General features: G+C 32.2%; 3 protein-coding genes across 3 annotated transcripts; all 3 read left to right on the top strand.

The window, feature by feature from the left end:
- The first annotated feature begins 749 nt into the window (after positions 1-749).
- Positions 750-11,515, top strand: LOC123705145 (chitinase-like protein EN03). The gene is made up of 9 exons (XM_045653793.1): positions 750-919; positions 6,318-6,568; positions 7,622-7,754; positions 8,261-8,431; positions 8,852-9,020; positions 9,441-9,571; positions 9,830-9,955; positions 10,657-10,756; positions 11,037-11,515. The coding sequence occupies exons 1-9, from the start codon at positions 808-810 to the stop codon at positions 11,146-11,148; spliced, it is 1,305 nt and encodes a 434-aa protein (XP_045509749.1). The 5' UTR covers positions 750-807; the 3' UTR covers positions 11,149-11,515.
- A 1,334-nt stretch (positions 11,516-12,849) lies between these two features.
- LOC123705312 (ATP synthase subunit b, mitochondrial-like) lies at positions 12,850-13,775 on the top strand. Its single transcript, XM_045654046.1, has one exon. It carries the CDS (start codon positions 12,875-12,877, stop codon positions 13,664-13,666), a length of 792 nt encoding a protein of 263 aa, XP_045510002.1. The 5' UTR covers positions 12,850-12,874; the 3' UTR covers positions 13,667-13,775.
- Positions 13,776-14,117: 342 nt separating this feature from the next.
- LOC123705437 (early lactation protein-like) lies at positions 14,118-17,111 on the top strand. Its single transcript, XM_045654200.1, has 4 exons — positions 14,118-14,167; positions 14,713-14,822; positions 15,683-15,776; positions 16,985-17,111. The coding sequence occupies exons 1-4, from the start codon at positions 14,118-14,120 to the stop codon at positions 17,109-17,111; spliced, it is 381 nt and encodes a 126-aa protein (XP_045510156.1).
- The last annotated feature ends 5,137 nt before the right edge of the window (positions 17,112-22,248 follow it).

Raw genomic sequence — 22,248 nt, 5'->3', positions numbered from 1 at the left:
CTTAAAAGGTAATTCCATATTCGCATTCGAGTAGGTATTATGTAAAAATTTCAAAACATACCTACGCTTCGAAATTGTGAAACTATTGTTTACGATTATTCTCTAGAATGTTCGAGCTTAATCAAGTGCATATAAGTAGCTAATACCAACTAATAATCGTGTCAAATGGGTCATACTATAATGTTGTTATAAATGAAGTAAGTAAATAAATAAAAACTTCCTTTGTTAATAACTATTTTATCACAAGAGAACAATGCTTTAATAAGGTATCTATCTATAATTCTATTTTTGTATATATCTAAATATAAAAATTGTTTGTTTCCTTTCAGCAAAATTTTCTATCTTCAGTATTTCAAGTACTTTCCCTCCAGGGCCCATCGAAAATTTCCACACCGTATTATAGCAGAAATGTAAAAGGTCCTGACAGTTTATCCAGTGGACCTTATTAGGTATTTACCATTGAGATTTAGGTAAAAGAGTTTGCTAATATATCTGAACACTAATAGATGTCAATTTATGTTGGTATATCCTTGTTTGATCCTGCTTAATTACCATTAATTTATCACAATAATCGAGAGCGTACCTAACTATGATTACGTCAATTATTAGTCCTCAAACATCCCCATTATCAAGTTCATTAACATATAAAAACAACAATTCCTCGAATAGAACCCGGCCCAGATTATCGCTCTGGTCACCGCATAATCTTTGACCCGCCCGTGCACACCACTCCATCTTAGTTTGCATCGAAATCAGAACTCATTCGCCACAAACGCAGCGTGGTGATCAGACGTGCAAGCAGTTAATATGAAGATCCTTCTCGCGTTCGTTGGAGCCTTGGCTCTGGCGGTGGCCAACCCACCCCCAAACCAGGGCAAAGTCATCTGCTACTACGACAGCAAGAGCTATGTACGGGAATGTAAGTGTATCTTTTTATCACGCTGCGCGCTTTTACTCTTTTTTAACTTTTACATAACACTAGTAAATCTGAAGATTGCCAAGTAATCCAACTAAAATAGTCGTTAAGACGCGAATTTAAAACTGGTTTAGAAAATAGAATGTTTGAATACGATTATGGTTACTATGCGATGAACGTTGATGGAATATTCTAGATGTTTTGGTCCTACCCTCTTTCTTTATTAAAATGCAAATTGGTTTCATATCGCAAATGGACTTCTTATTTTTTTCAGTCCCTGATTAGTTTAACCTAGGTCTGGTTCAGGGTCACGTTCTCAAACCATTTTAACCTTCAACGTCTATTATTATTTATTTGGACCGCTCTTTTGTGACTTAATTTATTATATCTGAGATAAATGTTCAATCTGCTCATGTCACACTTTATTTAGGACAAGCTAATAACTTGATTGCCAATGGCAAGGACATTGAGTAAGATTATTTGCGCATACGCAGAAAAAGTCATTGTGCAATGAATAATAACTGAATAGTGAATAGGTATTCCTTTCATGCCTAATATTGAGGAAAAAAAGCTGCACAAAACGTAAAAGGGAACAAAATATAAAATATACTTTGAGGTTGTTTGAGGTATAATTATTATAATGCGAATGATTTTTTTAATATAACTTGTTTAATAGATTAAAAAAAAAATAAGTGCATGACAATGATGAAGAAAATTGCTTATTTTGTCATATTTGATAGTTTCTATATTGTTTACTGTATAGGTTCTGATGCATATTTACTCAAGGTTGTTATATAAACAAAACATTGCATGATATGTATGTGCTTAGCTTACGAATATAGACATAACATGAGTCATTATATCCATTTTTCTTATTACCTAGCCTTTATATAAATAAAGGTCTCTGCTTATTTTATCATGAAGCAAATGAGTAATCCTATTGTTCTGATTTGTTATATTATTTCGTTGTTTAACTAAGTTTATGTTTTAACTGTATTCAATATATTTATATATTAGATTAACTATCTAGGATGTAAGAGGCATTATGGTGTAGGTTTTTTATTGTATAAGATGTACGAAGACAGCTTATCTTAACAGCTAAACTTTTTATAATAATATATCAAATTGTAGAATTGTAAGTTTTAAAGAAAAATATTGTATAATATTATTACACAAGTCTCTAATAACTATAGAGCCTTTTACGCTTGTTCGCAATTTGTTAAAGGAAAATCACCACAAAACGTCTGGACTCAAAACATACAGGCAACGCGTATTGAATTTCAAACACTAGCTAGAAACGTTCCCTAATAGGCATATTACGTAATCCTTTGTGATTTAAAATTTTGTTTACAAGTTCAACCGGCTATGATAACGTATACCAATTATTATACCAATGCTGACCTGCTTGCCGGTGTCAACCAATAACAAGATAACAAGAACAAATATCATGTTTCTAGAAATAATCTCGACTTTATTGTCAATTAGGTATATTTTTCTTAGCAACAGATTCGATTCGATAGGTTTGTACGGACTTTGGAATTGTGGTAACAATATTGCGCTGTTCTAGAGACATATCTTTGAAATTATTTCTTTTATCGTAGTTAACAATGCACGAATAATTGAATTTTTATATAACTTTTTAGGAGCTTTTTAAAAGCTTTGGTTGAACATTGAATTAGAAAGGCGTCAATATCATTATATTAAATTAGAAATTTACTTTTACTATTAGGTACCTATCTGCTGGTGAATAACCAAAAACATTTTCCTGTAAGGTAAACGCAGGTATTAACGACCCCTCTAAGGCAATTTCAAAATCAACCCTATTTTTTAAGTATACTGGTTCTTCTAAAGATTTATAATTTCATTTTATATGCTAGTGTTATGTATAAAAAATGTATTTATTGAAGCAAATACATTCTAATAAAGGATTATCTTGTAAAAAATAATTTACAATGTGACTTAGTCGATTGTTGCTATTACCGACCCATAAAAACGGCTGTGAAGCTATTAACGATTTTTATGCAGCTATTCCCGATCGTATGTGAGAGGAAGCCTTTTTCCAGCAATGGAATGTATAGAAGCTAGTGATGATGATGATTACCGATCTTAATAAAATGAAATAAAAATGCAAATATATTCGTATTTTTTAATTGTAGTTATTTTTAATAAAACAAATGAGTACTTTTTAGTAATGAACTAAATAATTATAAACTTTTAAATTAATCAACATAATACTATTAATATATGTACATATATTAAATTAAGGATTTCAAACTCTAGGATATTTCGTTATGCTATTTGATTGATTGCTTCGGCGAGTTGTGTTTTACTGAATACTTTTCGCCGCTTTCGTGGCTCCATATTTCTGGAAAAAATATACCTAATTATATGTTTTATGTTAATTTAACCTAAAAACCTAAAAATATAATTTTTTTAAATTTTTTAAATTTAACCTAAAAATATAATTTTTAATAGGCACCTATTATGTCATAAAAGTAATAAAAATATATTTGCACGCTCAATTACGAGCAGAATGTTTAAGGATCAATATTATCTGTATATACAAACATCTTTATTCTACATTCTGCAAATAAAGCAATTTGAATTTGAATTTGTAGATGAGAAACTAAACAATCTATATTCGATCGGTAATAGCTTCCTATAGTTGCTATTGCCGACCCACATGGGTCGGTATTAAAGTATGTAAGTATAAATCTAAATTGTATTACCGACCCATAAAAAAATGGTTATTTTAATTCATTTGATCATCAGACTATAAAATAGATTATAATTGATTAATGTCATACAAAATATGAACAAATGCATATTGTTTAAACAAAAAAAAAACAATGATTTACTTCTGTAACTATTCGATAGGGATCCTCGAAAATATCATAACTTTGTATAAATTGACAACGCTAAAAGACACAACACTAGACAAAAAAGTTTAGTCGCTAATAGATTTTTATGAAGACTCATAGCTTAGATTTAAACTGGTCCATAAAACCACTTGTGTTAGTGTGATATAATAACATAAAAGAAAATAAAACAAAAAGTTACGTTGCTGCCATTGCCGACTTACGGGTCGTTGATACCTGCCGCGGCTTAAACTGGTGAAGCTAACACCGTCCCATTTTAATTGTAAGTTTTATCGTTTCAAATTACTTTTTATTAATAAAATGTTGTAAGAAATGAAAAGTTGACACTTAAATGCATTGACATTTAGTAATATAAATTAAAGTATAGATGTCATTTGTTTGTAAATGTCTTAAAAAGATACTCACAGTACTTACCCGAAGGAACAACGGAACAGTACGACACGTCCTGCTTCCACGCTACCCCGCAGCAACTTACGCATTTTAACTCTTTTTTGCTCAGTTACTCACTCTAACGTTAAAGTATACGATGCTCAAGTAATACATTCGTGTATAACTTTGCCTACCTATAGCTAGAATAGTTCTGGAAACGTTTAAATTTCGAATTACTTTTATAGGTCGGTAATACCTTCAGATTTTCGATGGGTCGTTGATAGCTGCGTTTACCCTAGGTAGATTCTATTCATAATGTAAATTGCCTGCCTCAATTCTCTTTTGTTATTAATTATTTAGAGCTATTTTCGTAACTAATTTCTAATTCGAATCTAAATTGTTTTAACTATACGTAACTTTGATTTAAATGGATTGAAATGAGAAGTATAAATAAATTAATCAATCTATAAGGATCATTGAGTGAAATTAAAGAACTTTTAATTATTTTACTAGTAAATCTACATATTTTTCTCTTTACTATAATACCAAATATGTATACAATATCAACACATCAAACAACCTTACGCAATTTTTTAGCGACGGTTCAATGTTGTTCAATCAATTACATATAATATAATCTTTGGATTTATAACTGTTGAGACTTGAGACCGTGAAGGATAACATCTTGCATATTAACGTTACAAGTTAAACGGGAAAGCATCATTTAACTCCAAGGCGTATTGTCTCGGCTTACATCATTTCGTATATTGAAACAAACATGTCACACCTACACATGTTACGTGGTAACCTCAGGCTGTGGATATAAAATGGTAATACGGCTGAATAAAGAGGCACGAACTTCTTAAAGCTCACTGATAACATATGTTTTGAAACTTTTAGCATAGCATTTGTGTTTTTTTAATGTCCCTTTTTTGCTATTTTTCGCTTGCATAAAATAATTCATACATTCATTCATACATTCTAAAAATTAAATATAGATAATAAATTAAACAATATAATGTAATAATTGTAAAAACTAAATACAGATAATAAATTGAACAATATAATTTTATTTCTCGATCGTTACGCTATTAACTGAAATCCTGGAAGGAAACCCAACAAATGTTTCCAATCATAACATAATTTCTTCGATGAGATTACCTCTATTCATAATAAACGTGGCAACTATTAACGAACTTTCATTTAATAAAAAATATTCAGCATTGACATCTAATTTGTTCGTTTTGCCTCAACAAGGCCTCAACATTAATTTTCTCTGAACTCAATCAATAGAAAGTATGTACGAATAAAGAAATAAAACGACTTCAAAGACTCCAATTACCGTGTTACAAAAATCTTGTGATAACGTGTAATGAATTTAATTATAACATTTTAATTATATACTGACATAATGCTGGTTATTATGTATGAGTAAATGGATTTACGGAAGCAGTTATATAATTCTTTAATGATCGTTTGTGAATGAATGAATAAATTATTCATGAATGTCAATGTTATGGGAATCCGTCAACGCTTATGAATGACCAATGACCATACTATTCAATATTCCTAAACAATGCAAATAGCATTGAACAATATTCTAAATCTTTAACTGCATAAGTCATATTCTGATGCTTGAATTGAGTAAATGTTGTTTTCATAAATTAAAGCTGTTATATTTTTCTTGTTATTATCCATTTATATGTTTTGTTGTTATTATTCCAACATCGTCTAATCTTTGCATTTATGACGGTGCTTAATTTACTGTATAGGTCTTGTTACTAACTAGAGCATGTATGAGGAAAGGTCGCGCGAAAACTTGCACTATTTGCAACTAGAACGGACAAGTAATCCTTTATATCTCAATTCACAGATAATATAAGTTCTATTATAACGTTAATTGAATTGACATTTTATTGCAAAACGAGGCAAAACGAGTTTAGGTAGGTACGTTGGTCGTCACAAAAGAATTGTTTCAATACTTTTTAATATGCAATAAAAATACAGTTTTTTTTTAAATCTATAGTAGGACCCTCTAATTATATCTATATAAAACTAGCCCGTTTTATTTAGCTCAAAATTGCAAACACTTTTTGAGCTATTTAAATTGCCGATCTTACATCAGAGTATAGTTGAAGGATGCATTTATCCAGCTCAAGCCCGCATGCTGCCGCTCGACCTGGACCCAGCATTATCCTTCTGCACCCACCTGGTCTACGGCTATGCTGGAATCCAGCCTGACACTTACAAGATGGTCTCCCTCAACGAGAATCTGGATGTAGACCGCGCCCACGCCAACTACAGAGCCATCACCAACTTCAAGTCGAAGTACCCTGGCTTGAAGGTCTTGCTGTCTGTTGGAGGTGATGCTGATACTGAGGAGGCTGAGAAGTACAATCTTCTGGTATGTATAATATCTGTTTCTATTTATTAGTGGTTCTTTTATTAGTAATATTGTTCCGTACCAACTTAGGTGTCCATAAGACAAGCAAAAATTACTATGGGATCAGATCGTGCACTGTATGAAAAATGTCCTGAGATATTTATTTACTGACAATATTTCGATGTAGGATAGTGATTTAGGTACATGCAATGTAACTTACTTTTAAATCTTAATTAAAAGATTAAATCGATCGGCATTTGTTAATGCAAAAATGGGATTTTTCCAAAGAGAGTGTGATTTATCATATTTTTGTCCCATTCCCATTTCCCATTTTTGTATGCCATTTGCCATGCCATTTGGAAAAATCCCATTTTTCCCATTTGCTCGATGGTATGATGGTAGGTATATATTTTTAGTTCAATAACCAAATGAACTTACCATGTCATAAACATTGTTCGCAAAAACGAAACAAATGTTTCCCAAGAGGGATTAAATGGTATTAGTATGGAAAGTAAGTTTATACGAGAATTTTCCTATGACCCAAGTTTGGAACTTTAGCAGTATTTTACAGAAGATCGATGTATTAAACTACTTCCAATACAGTCTCATGAGAACCGACGGATACGTGGCATGCTTTAGAATGTGGTGTGTAATATACATTCTAGTAATATGTGCTTTACTGAATATATTATGAAAATGTTTTCTTGAATCTATGTTTCTTTTTAATTTCATTACGGCATCAGGTTTAATTGTACTAAGAGCCTAGCTACAAATATAATACTATAGACTATAGAGAATATTATTCTTCAATATTATTCTTTAGTAGCTGCGTCCATGACTTTGTTTGCGTGGGTGTTGTGTTTTTCCACGCAATTTACAACAATGTTCATGAATGTTCCACTCCTATTATTTGTAGCATGATATAAATTGGCTATCCACTAAAAACTTACTTAATTCAAACTTCCTACTTTGATCTCCTTGTTGTCAAAAGATTAGCGCATTCAACTAAATAAATTCGGCTTTATAATATTTTTATATATTATGAGGTATCAATAAAATGTTTTCTTTCATTAGTTGGAGTCCCCGCAAGCGCGTACAGCTTTTGTCAACTCTGGAGTGCTTCTGGCTGAGCAGCATGGTTTCGACGGTGTCGATCTTGCTTGGCAGTTCCCTAGGATCAAGCCTAAGAAGATCCGCTCCACTTTCGGTTAGTATTCTTCTATTTAAGATGTCTTTCCTTTCTATTACTTCCATATTAGGATAATTATAAGAGTAATTTGATCCTACATAGAATGACATTTAAATTCCCTATTATGATGTAAGGAGTAAAATTTCATTCTAAACAGAATAGTATTTATATATTCATATCTATGATAGTTTTACAAACGATTTACCAATAATTTTAGGTAAAGATGTCGATTCAATCAATCACAATGCACAATCAGTTGAACATGGAAATTAACAACAGAAAACCACAGCGATTACGCCATTGAACTAAATAACAAGCTTTTATTGTAGTGTGGTTTTTTAGTTAAACTGCCACTATCTATTGTCTATACTTTATAATAAAAGTGCGCGTGAATATAAAATATTACATACACAATTCACACGAAAATCGGATCATTTATGTTGATTGCAATAACGTAGCACCCATTTGATCGACAATAAAAGAAGCTAATGTTTCTAATGTTATAAATGTTTCTAATGTACCAGGTTCCATCTGGCACGGTATCAAGAAGACCTTCGGCACCACGCCCGTGGACGAGAAAGAGGCTGAACATCGCGAAGGATTCACCGCTCTGGTCCGCGAAATGAAGGCAGCCCTCAACCTGAAACCCAACATGCAACTGTCCGTCTCCGTTATGCCAAATGTCAACGCTACCAGTAAGTTGCTACTTCTATCGTGTAATTTTGTAACAAAAAAGAAACTTTATCACGCTTGCAATAGGGTTGTTTTTAATTTGTAATAATATCATTAGATCACAAATTACAAAATACCTAACTTTTTACTGCATAGAACATAAAGTAGATGCAGAACAAACAATATTTAACAAAGTTCAAGTCTGTTATCATTAAGTAATAGCTAACAGTTTTAATCCTTTTGCTACACGATAACTTAATGTACTTTTAATGATATGCATTTCATTGCACATAGTTATTTCTTGAAGTGGAGATGATAATTTTTTAACGTTGGGTCATTTCTGGTATTCTCTAAAACTGCTAAATTCCGACCACATTATTACAGATTTTACGGTACGATTTATTTATTCCTGTTCTCTTTATTTATCCCTATTCATATTATAGTCTACTACGACGTGCCAGCGATCATCAACTTGGTAGACATCGTGAACCTCCACGCCTACGACTACTTTACTCCTGCCAGGAACCCCAAGGAGGCCGACTATGCCGCTCCCACGTACAAGCCACAGAACCGCAATGAACTGTCCAACGTTGATGCTGCTATTTCTTACTGGTAAGATAATATCTTTTATATCTGTTTAAAGTGGCCTAAACCTAACTCATTGGCAGGATTTTGAGAAGGATTACAGTTGGGTGGTTTTTTCAGTAATTTATAATGAAATAATTATTGAATATACGTGTATGAGTAAAGTAAAATTTACTCAATTTTTACCGCTTTATAAGTAGTTAAACTGACGTAAAAACAACTGACGACATAAGTTGGCGTAAAAATGCTACCATTCGTCACAATGCTACCACTGCATACTGAAGTGACCAATGCAATTATTTATGGCTATTATTTATGTATTTATTTGTTCTTGTAATACTAGTGTTTGTTTTGTCTTAATTCTTGCAATATGTAATATTGTGTCACCGTATAGTTTAATTCATATTTGCAGTATGCAATTTTTAAAATCATTATTTATCTATATAGGCTCACTGCTGGAGCTCCTAGCAACAAAATCGTTGTTGGTATTGCAACCTTCGCCCGTACATGGAAACTTGACTCTGACAGCGAAATCTCTGGAGTGCCTCCAATCCACACTGATGGACCTGGTGAAGCTGGTAAGGAAATACTTCTAAATCACAACCTGTTTACATGAAGACATTGAGATAATTTGTAAGAGAAGGAATATATTTAAAGTTGATAACATAAAGAAAAAGATTTTGCAATAGCCTTAACAATATTTTTCAATATACTTTACAATACAAATAAAAATCTAGAGGCTTAAATTTATCTTTGTCAACATAACAACATAAATTTTGGTATCACATTAAACTCAATAATCAACCATAACAGCTTTAATTGGATTTCCATTACAGGCCCTTACACCAAGACGGAAGGTCTTCTAAGCTACCCAGAAGTTTGCGCTAAGCTGATCAATCCCAACCACCAAAAGGGCATGCGCCCCCATTTAAGGAAGGTCACTGACCCGAGCAAGCGTTTTGGTAAGGCTTCATAATTTAGAGCAATTAGATTTAATCGTATTCATACAATATTCAATGCTTTCCACGTGTAACCAATTTGTTGACGGAGATATAGGCATTTTGCCCGAAACGTCCAATTCGAATTTTCTCATCAATGCTAGCTTAAATTTTTATGCTTTCAATGGGAATTAGTTGCTTCTTTACGTTTTCAGACAAGGGCTTAACCAAGGACGGCGATTTCTTTGGTTGGTACAACATTATAGCTGATTTGGCTTAATGCGTGTTTTAGTTGGTGAAGGATGCTGGTATTAGTGGTTGGTTTGATGGAAGGAACTAGGAGCATGATCTTTAGGTTTTGATATAAATTAGTGTGATTGAGTATTTAGGATTCTGTATTTTTATTGATTTTTTCTTTTATCTTCTCTTTTTGTATTTATTTTTTATAATTTGTATTTTCCAGTTTTTAGTAGTTCAAGTAACAATAATTTGCACGCGCTTATTACGCACATGTGAATGCTAATGATGAAACTTCTATAATATTATATTGTACACAAAAAATTGTATCTAGTCAAGACTATTGGTTCTATCAATGTTATTTGTTTACTCCTTCGTCTGGTAGTTTGGTACTTAGACAATATATTAATATTGTATCTCACTTCCCTTCACAAAAACATTATCCTATAACAAAATATTATGTTCGATTAACGTCATTATATCCACAGGCACCTACGCGTTCCGCCTTCCCGATGACAACGGTGACCCCGGCTTGTGGGTCAGTTACGAGGACCCTGACACAGCTGGCCAGAAAGCTAGCTACGTGAAGTAAGTAGACATTTTGGATACATTTCTTTTTGTATAGTGGTATCGTTTTAAGTATTGATAAAGAAGTCAACTGCTTAAACTGCAATGCTTATGTCCATGTTCCAAAAATAAACGGGCCTTTGAGATTTCTTTAAATCTGGTACACATTTTAATGACGTATAAATTATTTTCGACGTAAAATAATAGACTTACTTCTTGTTTAAAATATCTTTGAAGCAGCTTTTTTATAATATTTTGAAAGTATGAGAGCTTGTCGAACTCACATATAATTTAATTACAGATCCAAGAACCTCGGAGGAGTGTCCATTGTCGATCTGTCTATGGATGACTTCCGTGGTCTCTGCACAGGAGACAAATACCCCATCCTCCGTGCTGCTAAATACCGCCTATAAATTTGACTCATTGCATTTGTAATTTAGCTAATGCAAGCTGTAAAATATAATTTTGTGTTACATCCTTAGTTTATAAGCGTATTCCTCCGTGACATGTTGTTAAAATGGATTATTTAAAAATAAATATTGCACATATCGCTGTGAAATACGTTTAGGTAGATCTATTAATGTAAGCACCTTATTTTAATAAAAGCTTTATGCCGATGAAAATAAATCCAAATATTGTAATCTTGTATTATCGTCACTATTAAACAATGTAAAAGTTAGATGTCCTAAATGATATCTAAAAAAAAAATAGGCAACGTGTATTGTGACATATTCACGTGAATTTTGTAAGTGAGAAAACGCTTTAAAAATGAATAAAATGTTAGTATAGGAGGTAGCAACGTTGACAAGTGAGCATTTTAGTATAGTTGGTTCTTTGATATGCTGTTCCTCTTGCTATTTCGGTTACAGTCCGGGCTGTCTGGCTGGCCGCAGTGGTTGCGTTTAATAGTGCGCATCTTATCTGCACAGGAAAATATCCTTAATTTAAAGTCATTTTTTAACGCGTAATTTTTAATCTTTTGCCTTTAGATAGATCCATTAGACATACATTTTTTATTGCAAGACGTTTTTTTCGTTGTTAAATAGGTGCCAGACGCAATTTTTATTTCAAAATAATTAAAATATCATCGAAGTAAGTGAAATTCCATCAACATGAGTCCTAGTGAAGGATAAGTAATCACTGTGTTACTTATACTATATATAATATTCATTTTACTATTTACAGTTTTTTTGCAACAATCTACCATATCGCCTCCTTTTCCCAACGAACCTCAAATAGGACGTTAATGTAAACTTGATAAAAACCAAATATCATCAAGAAATTAAAGACTTTTTAACGGATTTTAAACGCGATTTATTCATTGTATTATTTTCCCAAGTCTTTAATTTCAAAATACTCATACTCGCGTAAAATCAAACACTAGAAAATACAAATATCATCAAATTCATATTTATACCCAAAAGTGTAATAAATATGAAACCATCTATTAAAAATATTAGTTTACTAATTATTCAATATAAGTATTAAAAAAGGATAATATAATATAAATAATAAAGTTATTACTTACCTTTTAAGCAGACTCATGTTGATGTAATTTCACTTATTTCGATGACATTTTAGTTATTTTGAAAAAAAAATTGCGTATGGCACCTATTTTACAACGAAAAAAACGTCTTGCAATAAAAGAATTATGTCTGATGGATCTATCTAAAGGCAAAAGATTAAAAATTACGCGTTAAAAAATGACTTGAAATTAAGGATATTTTCCTATGCAGATAAGATGCGCACTAATAAACGCAACCACTGCGGCCAGCCAGACAGCCCGGACTCTAACCGAAATAGCAAGAGAAACAGTATATCAAAAACCCAACTATACTAAAATGACTTTTTTTTAAACGTTGATAGCTCCCGTACTATGTTGTGTACCTAATTCTCTTTGTTTTATTTTTGTCAAAAGAACATACCTACCAAGGAACATACCAACTTTAAATTAATGAAAATATTCTAATCAACTAGAATATAAAACCTTATTTACCATACGCGTCACAAGTTCTATAATATTTTATGCATTATGGTCACACTTGATTATGGTATTATAGCTTGCACGTCCTACATTGACAATTTAAATGTGATTGCAACAATATTACTCGTGGAAATATTTTAAATACATTATAAACAATGCTTATTTACAGGATATCAAACCTGAGAAACCAATCGCAGTATGTACCGTTAATATTATACGCGAACACAAAAACATGTCCAGCCAATATTAAACCAAAAAAGTCTGTATGTCCTGCGCAAGTCGCCAAAACTCCTGGTGCATCAAGTACTTCTTCACAAGGCACCATAATCTTGAAACGTGGAGAGCCAGGTAAAGTCCGCCTTGGATTCCTTCCTGAAGAATGGTTCACTTTCTTTCACGGTAAAACCGGCGTCACTGGACCTTATCTATTTTGGATACTATTAGCCAACTACTTATTTAGCAAAGAAATATTCGTTATGGAACACGAGTATTATGTAGGTCTATCCACATTAGTTATACTTTACGTCGGAACAAAAAAACTAGGCCCAAGCGCTGCAAAATACTTCGATGCTCAGATAGACGAAGTTGCCAATGGACTTGAGCAAAGTAGGAAAGATATGATGGCTGTGTATGAAACAACAATCAAAGATGCAAAGGACATGCAAACGAGAGCGAATGGCCAGAAAATGTTAATGGATGCGAAGAAGGAAAACGTATCGATGCAATTGGAAGCAGCTTACCGTGAGAGATTGATGATAGTCTATAACGCAGTTAAAGATCGTATGGAATACCACGAGATCCGGAGTAGAGTTGAGAATAGAATTCACCAGAAATGGATGATCGATTGGATTTTATCAAATGTCAGAAAATCTATAACCCCCGATTTTGAAAAACAGGCCCTGAACAGAGCTATCGAAGATTTAGCAGCTCTAGCTGGAAAGGCTTAATCGAGCTAAATACTTGAAAATCATTCTATGAATAGTTTCGTAAAATCTCATTATAAGTATGTTCCTACTATCAGGCGTTTATTACATAAAATATTATCAAATTCCCATTAAAAGTTTTAATCACTGTGATAAACTGTTTATTTAGTTGGAAATACTTGCTCCTTGTAAGCACGCCTTTTATTCCTTGAAGTTTTAAATAAATGCAAGATATTATGCTTTTTAATGTTCTTTATGTTCTTTTATTTCTCCGTTTGCCACTTGTGAGGCTTCAGGTGAATGAAACGGAAAAAGTTTACGATAGAGGTAAATTCATGTTATGATTATTTTGTTTTTGGTGTGAAATGAAACTTTGTCAAGTTTTATCATAACAGTTTTTTTTAATAGTAATATATATTAATAGTTAACTTGTCTTATAGATTTTCTAGATGTTGATTCAAATATTGCATGTAAGATGCAAGCAAATGGCTTCGACTGTTCTGGAAAGGGCGTATTAACTCCTAAGTAAGTATATAATAATCTTAGATTAAGGATTGGTCTCCGCGCGCGTCGTAGCGCGCCAATCCTTAATCTAAGATAATAATATTTGAACTAGCTGACTAGATATCAAAAGGTGTCAGGTTTTTCAAGAATCGAAATAAAATAAAAGAGGAAAGACAAACATAAATATTCCGCCACTGCAGGAAGTCTGCTAATTGGACTCAAAGTTTGTTAAATACCCTTTGTAAAATCTAAATAAACAGTCGTATTTTGATAGTTTAAAATCCTCTTATTAATAAGCTAATTAAATGTAATAAGTTAGAGTAATTACTATTGTTATATTTATGTTTAAGATAATTATAAATAGTTATGTATAATTTTGAAGAATGACGAATGATCTATAACCCAATTATTATTGTGTAATGCTAGCGTTAAGCTACTACTATGTATTCTGTGACAATGCAACAAGCTTATTAACGATTACGAATTTAGTTTCCCCTTATCTGTCATTATGGTTGTTTACTGCGTTTGGAATGTTTGCTATTAAAATTTGATTTTTGATTACATAGATATTACTACGACATTAAAATGGAGAACTGCATCGCCAAGTATGTAGGACAGTGTGATTACGAATTTAATACATTTTCCAACCTTAAGGAATGTTATGAAGCTTGTAGAGGTGAGTTCCAAAAAAGGATAATCCTTCAAATGGCTAGAACTGGAAGGAATACTTAGCTATCAAAAAAAAAAAAAAAAAAAAATAGAATCATCGAAATCGATTCACGCAGTCGAAAGTTATGGGGTAACAAACTAAAAAAAAAAATACAGTCGCACCTCCTCATTTGACGGAACCTGGTAACTTTTTGCTAAGCACAAAATACTTATACTTACATTATTGCAGGAAAAATATTCATTTAAATAAAGGAAACCTTGTTTTCTATTTGTACACGTCACGTAAGATTTTTTCGTTAGCCTGCTGATAGAAATACCACCAAGATTTAAATCTTAAGATATTGGCTTCCAACTAGAAGGCACAACTCCTTACAATAATAATACTCAACAATTTATTGCTCCTACCAAATTAGTTGAGTGTCTATTTAAATGTTCCTATTACATATTACAAATCACAATGTAAAGAAAGAAGGAAGATATCAAAGCTCATGCTTTCAGAGGATCACCTAAATTATACCAGATAATTCAAATATACAAATTAGTAGGTACCTACTCCTCAATGTTATTTCATTAAGTATAATTTAAATCACCTTATACGATCAGAGATAGATTTACATATAATTGAGAGTTTGATATAGACTAATTAATAAATTAAGATGAATGCCTTGTACAGTTTATTATTAGAGAAATTATACAGTTACATAATGAACTGTAAATCAGTGCCATGGTTACAGACTGAAAGATTAATATTCCAAATTTTTTCTCAATAGAAATAAGAAACCAATTAAATTAAAAGCAATAAATATTTCAATAAACCATTTTTAATTAAAGAAAAATACTTATAATATCAATTCTGGCAAATTTTAGATTCAACACGGAAAGAAATCAAAGGAAACATTACTGCAAAAATATTTTGTAGACTTCAACCAGACTTCGGCCGATGCAATAGTTATCATCCAATGTAAGTTATTTCAAGAGATTTGAATAATTAATTAAATGACTCCTTAATATACATAATATTGTAAATTTAATTTCGGAGACAATTAAAGTGCTTATTACTAGAGGAATCCGATACTGGGTTAATAATTTCATCATTTTCGTATTATGACGCTTGAAAAACATATAAAAGAAATCTAGATGTATTTTATGTTTGCATTTGATGAATATTCAGTAAGCCGTTAACAGTAAATAAATAATAATACTTACCATAGAAATCTAAATAACAAGACACTGTTATTAAGATTTCTATGATAGTTACCTACTAGTAAAAAATTCTGTCGCGATATCGCGTCTATGTGCCTGAAGTTTCCGTCCGCCCTGTCAATTATTGTATACCCGGCGCGGCCTAAGATGATCCCTATGACACTGACAGTTATTCTCAAGAGACAAACTTGTAATGGCGTCACCATTAAATTAGAAACGTATTGGAGGCGTCTAAAAATGGCATTTATTAATTTTTACGTAGCTTTATCCTATTACAATGATATTCCGTTGGAATTATAACAATTCTTATCATTTACGAGAAATTATATCAATCTGACTTTACGTTTACGTCCTTCAAAACTTACATCGTTGGCATTTATCGACTAGTGCGGAAAGTATCGATAAACAAATTTCGATAATGGAAACGAGTTCACATTTTTTCCATACTTAAGCTATAGTTCATTCACTATTGAATGGAACAGAAGATCGCAGCATACTTAATTAATAATTACCGTTCGCTTTAATTTACTTACCTATGATAATATAAGTTTTTTAGAAAAATTAAATGGGGGATTCCATTTTCATGATAAAATAATATTATACACTGTGTTAAATGGGTTAAAAATTACGAGAAAATGATAAGGTGTATTTTTATGTTTTGGAAAACTTTCGTTTTAAGTACTTACCGTTTCGTTTACATAATAGACGTTAAAAATTCATTTTATAATATTTGTAAAAACATGTTTACCGAGGTGGCTGAATGCAAACCACGCCTTTGCCTATAAAATAGTAAAGTATCGACACGATCCATCATACGAGCAATCACTAAGACGAACTGTCATAGGGATCATCTTAGGCCGCGCCAGGTATAGTTTACAATTAAATTAAAAATCTCACTAGTATTCTCTATCAGTAAAAATTACTTCAATGAATTCGTAAGTGGATGTATTTTACGTTTGATTTCAGGTGGTACTTCGATTTAACATCCCGGACCTGCCGAGGCTTTTCCTATAGCGGCTGCGGCGGAAATATGAACAGATTTACCAGCCAACAAGACTGTGTGACGTCATGTGGTTCTTATGTTACCTTCTAAATGAAAAAGAAAGACGATCATATTATGAAACAGCTATATTATCCTCAAAAATAACGTTTTCAGCTATTTACATTTTTTTTCAAAATTGAAATATATTCAACTGCATGTTTGATATGTATTTTCTTTTTAGTATTATCTGCTAGTGTTCCCATATTATAGTAGGTATGTGCTTAAATTTAACAAGATTAGAATTATTATTGAAATTTAATATTAATAACCGTAAAGGAAACCTGTTAAAAATATCTACATAATATACGAAGTTTTTTTACATAACATAATATTTATACGGTTTAAACTTCAATCCCTGGATTTCGTAGAGGATAGAAGATATAAAGTACACAGAAAAACGATTCCCCTGAATCCAAATAGAATAGAAGAAATATAAAACTCGTTGAAGGGTTAATCCCAAAATGTCGATGAAATTTCAGCATCAAAGGATTCGTAAAAAGTAAACGATTTCGGGTTTGGTGCACCGCTAATTGCTTTTGGCGGAGCTCAGAAAAGTGCAGTTTAATTCTTAGCACTCGCTCCGTGTTGGATTTTAAATTATTTTAAGCTTTTAGTCAAACCCCCTGCTTCGCGTAATTTATATTAGGTCTACTCGCTAATATTTTTTAAATTCATTTTATCATATCAACAAAATTCGAAGTAAATTATAACAGCTTAACTTTTTCGAGACACAATGCCAGGCTCTTTGAAATGAAGAAAATACGCAAAGTTCCAATAGTCGTAAAGAGCTTAGTCTACGCTTTATGAAAAGGACTTACAGACTTACGAAATTAGTTAAATGCTTTGAAGGATTCTGTTTTTTTGAATACATATTTTATTAAGTCGATGACATTCGTGCGAAAAAATATATTAAAATTTTTCGTAAAATTTTCCTTTCTCGCCAATGAAAGGAAAATTTTACTTTCATTGGATTTTAGAAATGGATCCACCTTATTTGTATTTTTCCCGGTAACTAGATTTTATACTTTACTAGCTTACCGCCCGCGGCTTCGCCCGCTTTGTCTAAAACCTAATAAATCTTCTTATCTTATCTTAATATATATATAAATCTCGTGTCACAATGTTTGTCCTCAATGGACTCCTAAACCACTTAACCGATTATAATAAAATTCGCACACCATGTGCAGTTCGATCCAACTTGAGAGATAGGATAGTTTAAAGGTACCACGGGCGAAGCCGGGGCGGACCGCTAGTTATATACTAAAACCTTCCTCTTGAATCACTCTATCTACTAAAAAAACCGCATCAAAATCCGTTGCGTAGTTTTAAAGATTTAAGCATACAACGGGACATAGGGACAGAGAAAGCGACTTTGTTTTATACTATGTAGTGAAGATAGTATAACTGAACATCTTCTTAATATATATAAATCTCGTGTCACAATGTTTGTACTCAATGGACTCCTAAACCACTTAACCGATTATAATAAAATTCGCACACCATGTGCAGTTCGATCCAACTTGAGAGATAGGATAGTTTAAATATCAAATCATTTTAGAGAAAGCGGGCGAAGCCGCGGCCGGTAAGCTAGTAATATTATAATGTCAAGTTTAGTATAGCGGTCGGTTTGCGGTTCCTCAAACTTACGTCACTTAGGTGGGACCTCATGTCTTGTTCAAGGTTATACCACAGATAATTTAATACTAAGTTACCAAGATGCAGCCTATCTAGATTGTACGGGACAAGGTCAACTAGTTAGCCGAAACTAAATGTTGTCTCTCCATCATTATGGACTCGGCTTCTTGGCGGACAATGTATTAAATGAAATTTTTAATAATTCACAAAATACTGGTTCGTTATAACGTAATGATCTAGCTTACGGGATGTTTAATTTATATAACTATATTTTGGTCTACATTCCAAAATCCAACTATATATTATTAGCGATCAATAGAATAAGGCAATACTCCAATCAATATTTAGATAATATTAATATATCATAGTTGTAAAGTAAATGAATAGAATGAATTGGATTATATAATTTTTTCCTTCACATTAATTAATCGATCGATTTCAGCCAAGTTTCAGCATAAAAAAAATCCAGAAATGGCCGTCGGTGAAATCTCATATTCTATTCACAATTCGATCTTATTGAAATTTATAATACAAATTGAAACATTCAGGCAATAGCTCCGGAATACTTTAATATTTGCTCTTTAAATAAAGTCGTCGATATTCATCCCTCGATGCCATTTATGATAATGTGGTATCTGATTGAGTTACATAGCGCGCTATATATTACGCAGGGTTAGAACCTTATCAATTTTCCTTAGAAAGCGCGCAATGAATGAAAACTTGTGTAAGGTATCCGATTTCATGTAATCGTGTCATTTTCTTTTTGTTCCAATCGTTATTGGCCGTATTGCTGGACCACGACTTTAATTAAATCGAATGAAATATTCGCTGAAATCAAAATTAGTATAAAGACGCAATTGTATTGTTTCCCATTTAATTTCCTGTCCTATTATGTTACGAAGAACTCAAATTTACGTTCTAGTTATATCTGTCTTTTTACGTTTCTGATAACTGTAATCGGAAGAAATCTTATATTATGAATAAAATATCCTACAAATGTGAAGTGCTTACAGACTGGAAAATTGAGTTCTAGAAATATAGTTATTTATAAACATGGATGCTTTATTGTTGCACCCTGTAAGGTCCACGTGTGACATCGTTATTTTATAATGGTTTCTTATCAATGCCATCGATAATGGACCTTCTATAGAAATAGAATTGTCCCTTATTCAATATTTAGAGGATTACCTTAGAATGTTTTAGTCCCGTTCACGGTTTGTTAACAACTTCCCTGATCCCTTCCCTTTGGAGGTTCGCTTATTTGTTGATACTCAACGCTCCTTACGAGGTAATAATTTAGCTTTATAACTCTGATTTCGTATGAACACTGAGTGATTGCAGTTGAGTCTGCTGTTTTGATTTAAATTATCTTTACATGTTAATAATTATGTGTAGTAAAAATATTAATTTTTAATCCAATGGTTTGTGACTTTGAGTTTTGTGTAAGGTGGTGGCAGGTGCAGCTTCGATTCGAAAAAAATTAATAACGTTGTTTTCTAATTTAGGAGTTTACTTTACTTATAAAGTGTGATTTAAAAGAAAAACATTAATTTTGTAACTCATATCGTTCTGTGCCTACTAGATGTCACTGTGAGCTATACGCGAGTTCGAAAAGGATTGTGGAAATTCCAACAAAATAATGTTGTTTATTTTAAAACAACATTTATTTAGACAGCAGTAATACTTAATTGGTATAATACCGCTGCATTTTATCTTCTACGAAGGACTAATACTAACAAAGATAAATAAATATAACGCTTTTACCAATTTATTTGCGCACAGGTTTCTCCTTGAACTGGTAATATATTTTGAAAATATAAACGCATATTTTGCAACTCACAAACGTTCTGTAAATTGCAACAATTTCTGGGAAATAAATTCAAAGTATCATGTGGGTTTTCTATCTAGGAAACACACTAGTATCATCTCAGATTGATATTTGAGCAAGCAAATATGCATTTGTTGAGTTAATAGTTATATTTCGTAGAAATATATAATGATAATATGTACCTTCCCACTTTTCTGAAATTCATATTTGCAATAATATAAAGTGTCGGGATCAAAAAGTATCAACGCAAGCTTTTAAAAAAGTTGTGCGAAACCTTGTCGCTATAATATAGGTATGAAATTTTATGTAAAGAAAAAGATAAACTAATTTCTCTGTTTCATCATCATCCCACTGCTGGGAAACGGGCCTCCTTCGAAGTTACGGGCCATACTCCACCACGCTAGCCAAGTGCGGGTGGATGACACAATATGTCGAACTTTTCATTGATCATTCTTCGACATTCGGTTTCTGATTCGGTGATGCTGTAACATGCGCAGATAAATTGAAAAATCAATTTATTTTCTGCACGCTCACCTGGTATCGAACCCCGGACTTATCGATTTGAAGATGAGGGTCTAACCGCTGAGCCACCACTGCTCTTACAAAACCTTTAATAAACAGTAAGGATATTGAGCAAAGTATCATAATAATTATAATTAACTAGCGGTCCGCCCCGGCTTCGCCCGTGGTACATATTAACGTTTTCTCTACATAAGAACCATCCTCGTACTTCAAGGAATATAATAAAAAAAGAATTATCGAAATCGGTTCAGCCGTTCTCGAGTTATGGAATTACAACGAAAAGTGGCATTGATTTTTATATATTAGATTAATAAATTTCATATAATTTATTAATTCTTCAGTGCGTAGTAGTGCTCATAATATATCTAAAATCCCGTTGCGAATTGCGAGGAGAAATTTCTACGTTATAAGTTGTGTTATAAGCAATCTTTGTGAAATTTAACATTTTGCGGTATAGTTATGTTACGTTTGAAGACTAGTGTTTATTTTTAAATTATCTATAGCTGATTTTAAAGTATAATAACTGTTTTCATAAGTCCCTAACAACTAGTTATAATATTTACGAGATTTCTAACGATAAAGTTGCATGAAAATAGATTGTTATTGTAAACTATTTGTAATGTAGGTATTAGGTATAGGTGTGTACTTATACCTATATATAAATATAATGTGACTCCTATCAGATATCACTAAGGAATTTAGGTCACACGTGTCTTTAAAAACTATAAAGAATATTATATTTAATTATTTTAATTATTACTGGAATATCATATTATTTCTCCTTAATTAGTAACTAGAGATAGTAATCCGACGCCTGTAATCGGATAGATATTTAGTTTAAGTACCTATTTACATTTTATTATAAAAAGGGGTAATTTCTCTAATAAAAGTCAGTGTATAACCAACCATCATTCGTTTTATTTCTCTCCACGCACACCACACATCACATGGCGACCCTGCCAGTGCGAGCGCGTCGGATAACAGTGTTCTAGAATTACGTTCCTTATTTGGCGCTGAAATCGGAGTTTCATCTTCATACGGAGAGCCGAAGGCTTCATAATAAATTATTATGGAGAATTACACCGAATTGGAGAATTATTTTTATACAAAATAAGTTGGGAAAGAGATTCTACATACGCAGATTGGTAAAGACAAAATGGGCAAGCAGCAATCTAAAGAAGTCGAAAAAGAAGAAGTATTTAT

Source organism: Colias croceus, chromosome Z (genome assembly GCF_905220415.1).
Source record: "Colias croceus chromosome Z, ilColCroc2.1".
Classification (NCBI taxonomy): Eukaryota; Metazoa; Arthropoda; class Insecta; order Lepidoptera; family Pieridae; genus Colias; species Colias croceus.
The sequence above is the reverse complement of the archived record's forward strand: the minus strand, read 5'-3'. Positions and strand labels throughout refer to the sequence as shown.

Bases quoted from the DNA above. Each gene is read 5' to 3' on its own strand.
- LOC123705312 (XM_045654046.1), top strand. From the start codon at position 12,875: ATGCTTATTTACAGGATATCAAACCTGAGAAACCAATCGCAGTATGTA.
- LOC123705437 (XM_045654200.1), top strand. From the start codon at position 14,118: ATGCAAGCAAATGGCTTCGACTGTTCTGGAAAGGGCGTATTAACTCCT. The intron at 14,823-15,682 runs GTGAGTTCCAAA...GGCAAATTTTAG, and splicing joins ATGTTATGAAGCTTGTAGAG to ATTCAACACGGAAAGAAATC. The intron at 15,777-16,984 runs GTAAGTTATTTC...GTTTGATTTCAG, and splicing joins TGCAATAGTTATCATCCAAT to GTGGTACTTCGATTTAACAT.
- LOC123705145 (XM_045653793.1), top strand. From the start codon at position 808: ATGAAGATCCTTCTCGCGTTCGTTGGAGCCTTGGCTCTGGCGGTGGCC. The intron at 920-6,317 runs GTAAGTGTATCT...GCATTTATCCAG, and splicing joins CAAGAGCTATGTACGGGAAT to CTCAAGCCCGCATGCTGCCG. The intron at 9,956-10,656 runs GTAAGGCTTCAT...TTATATCCACAG, and splicing joins TGACCCGAGCAAGCGTTTTG to GCACCTACGCGTTCCGCCTT.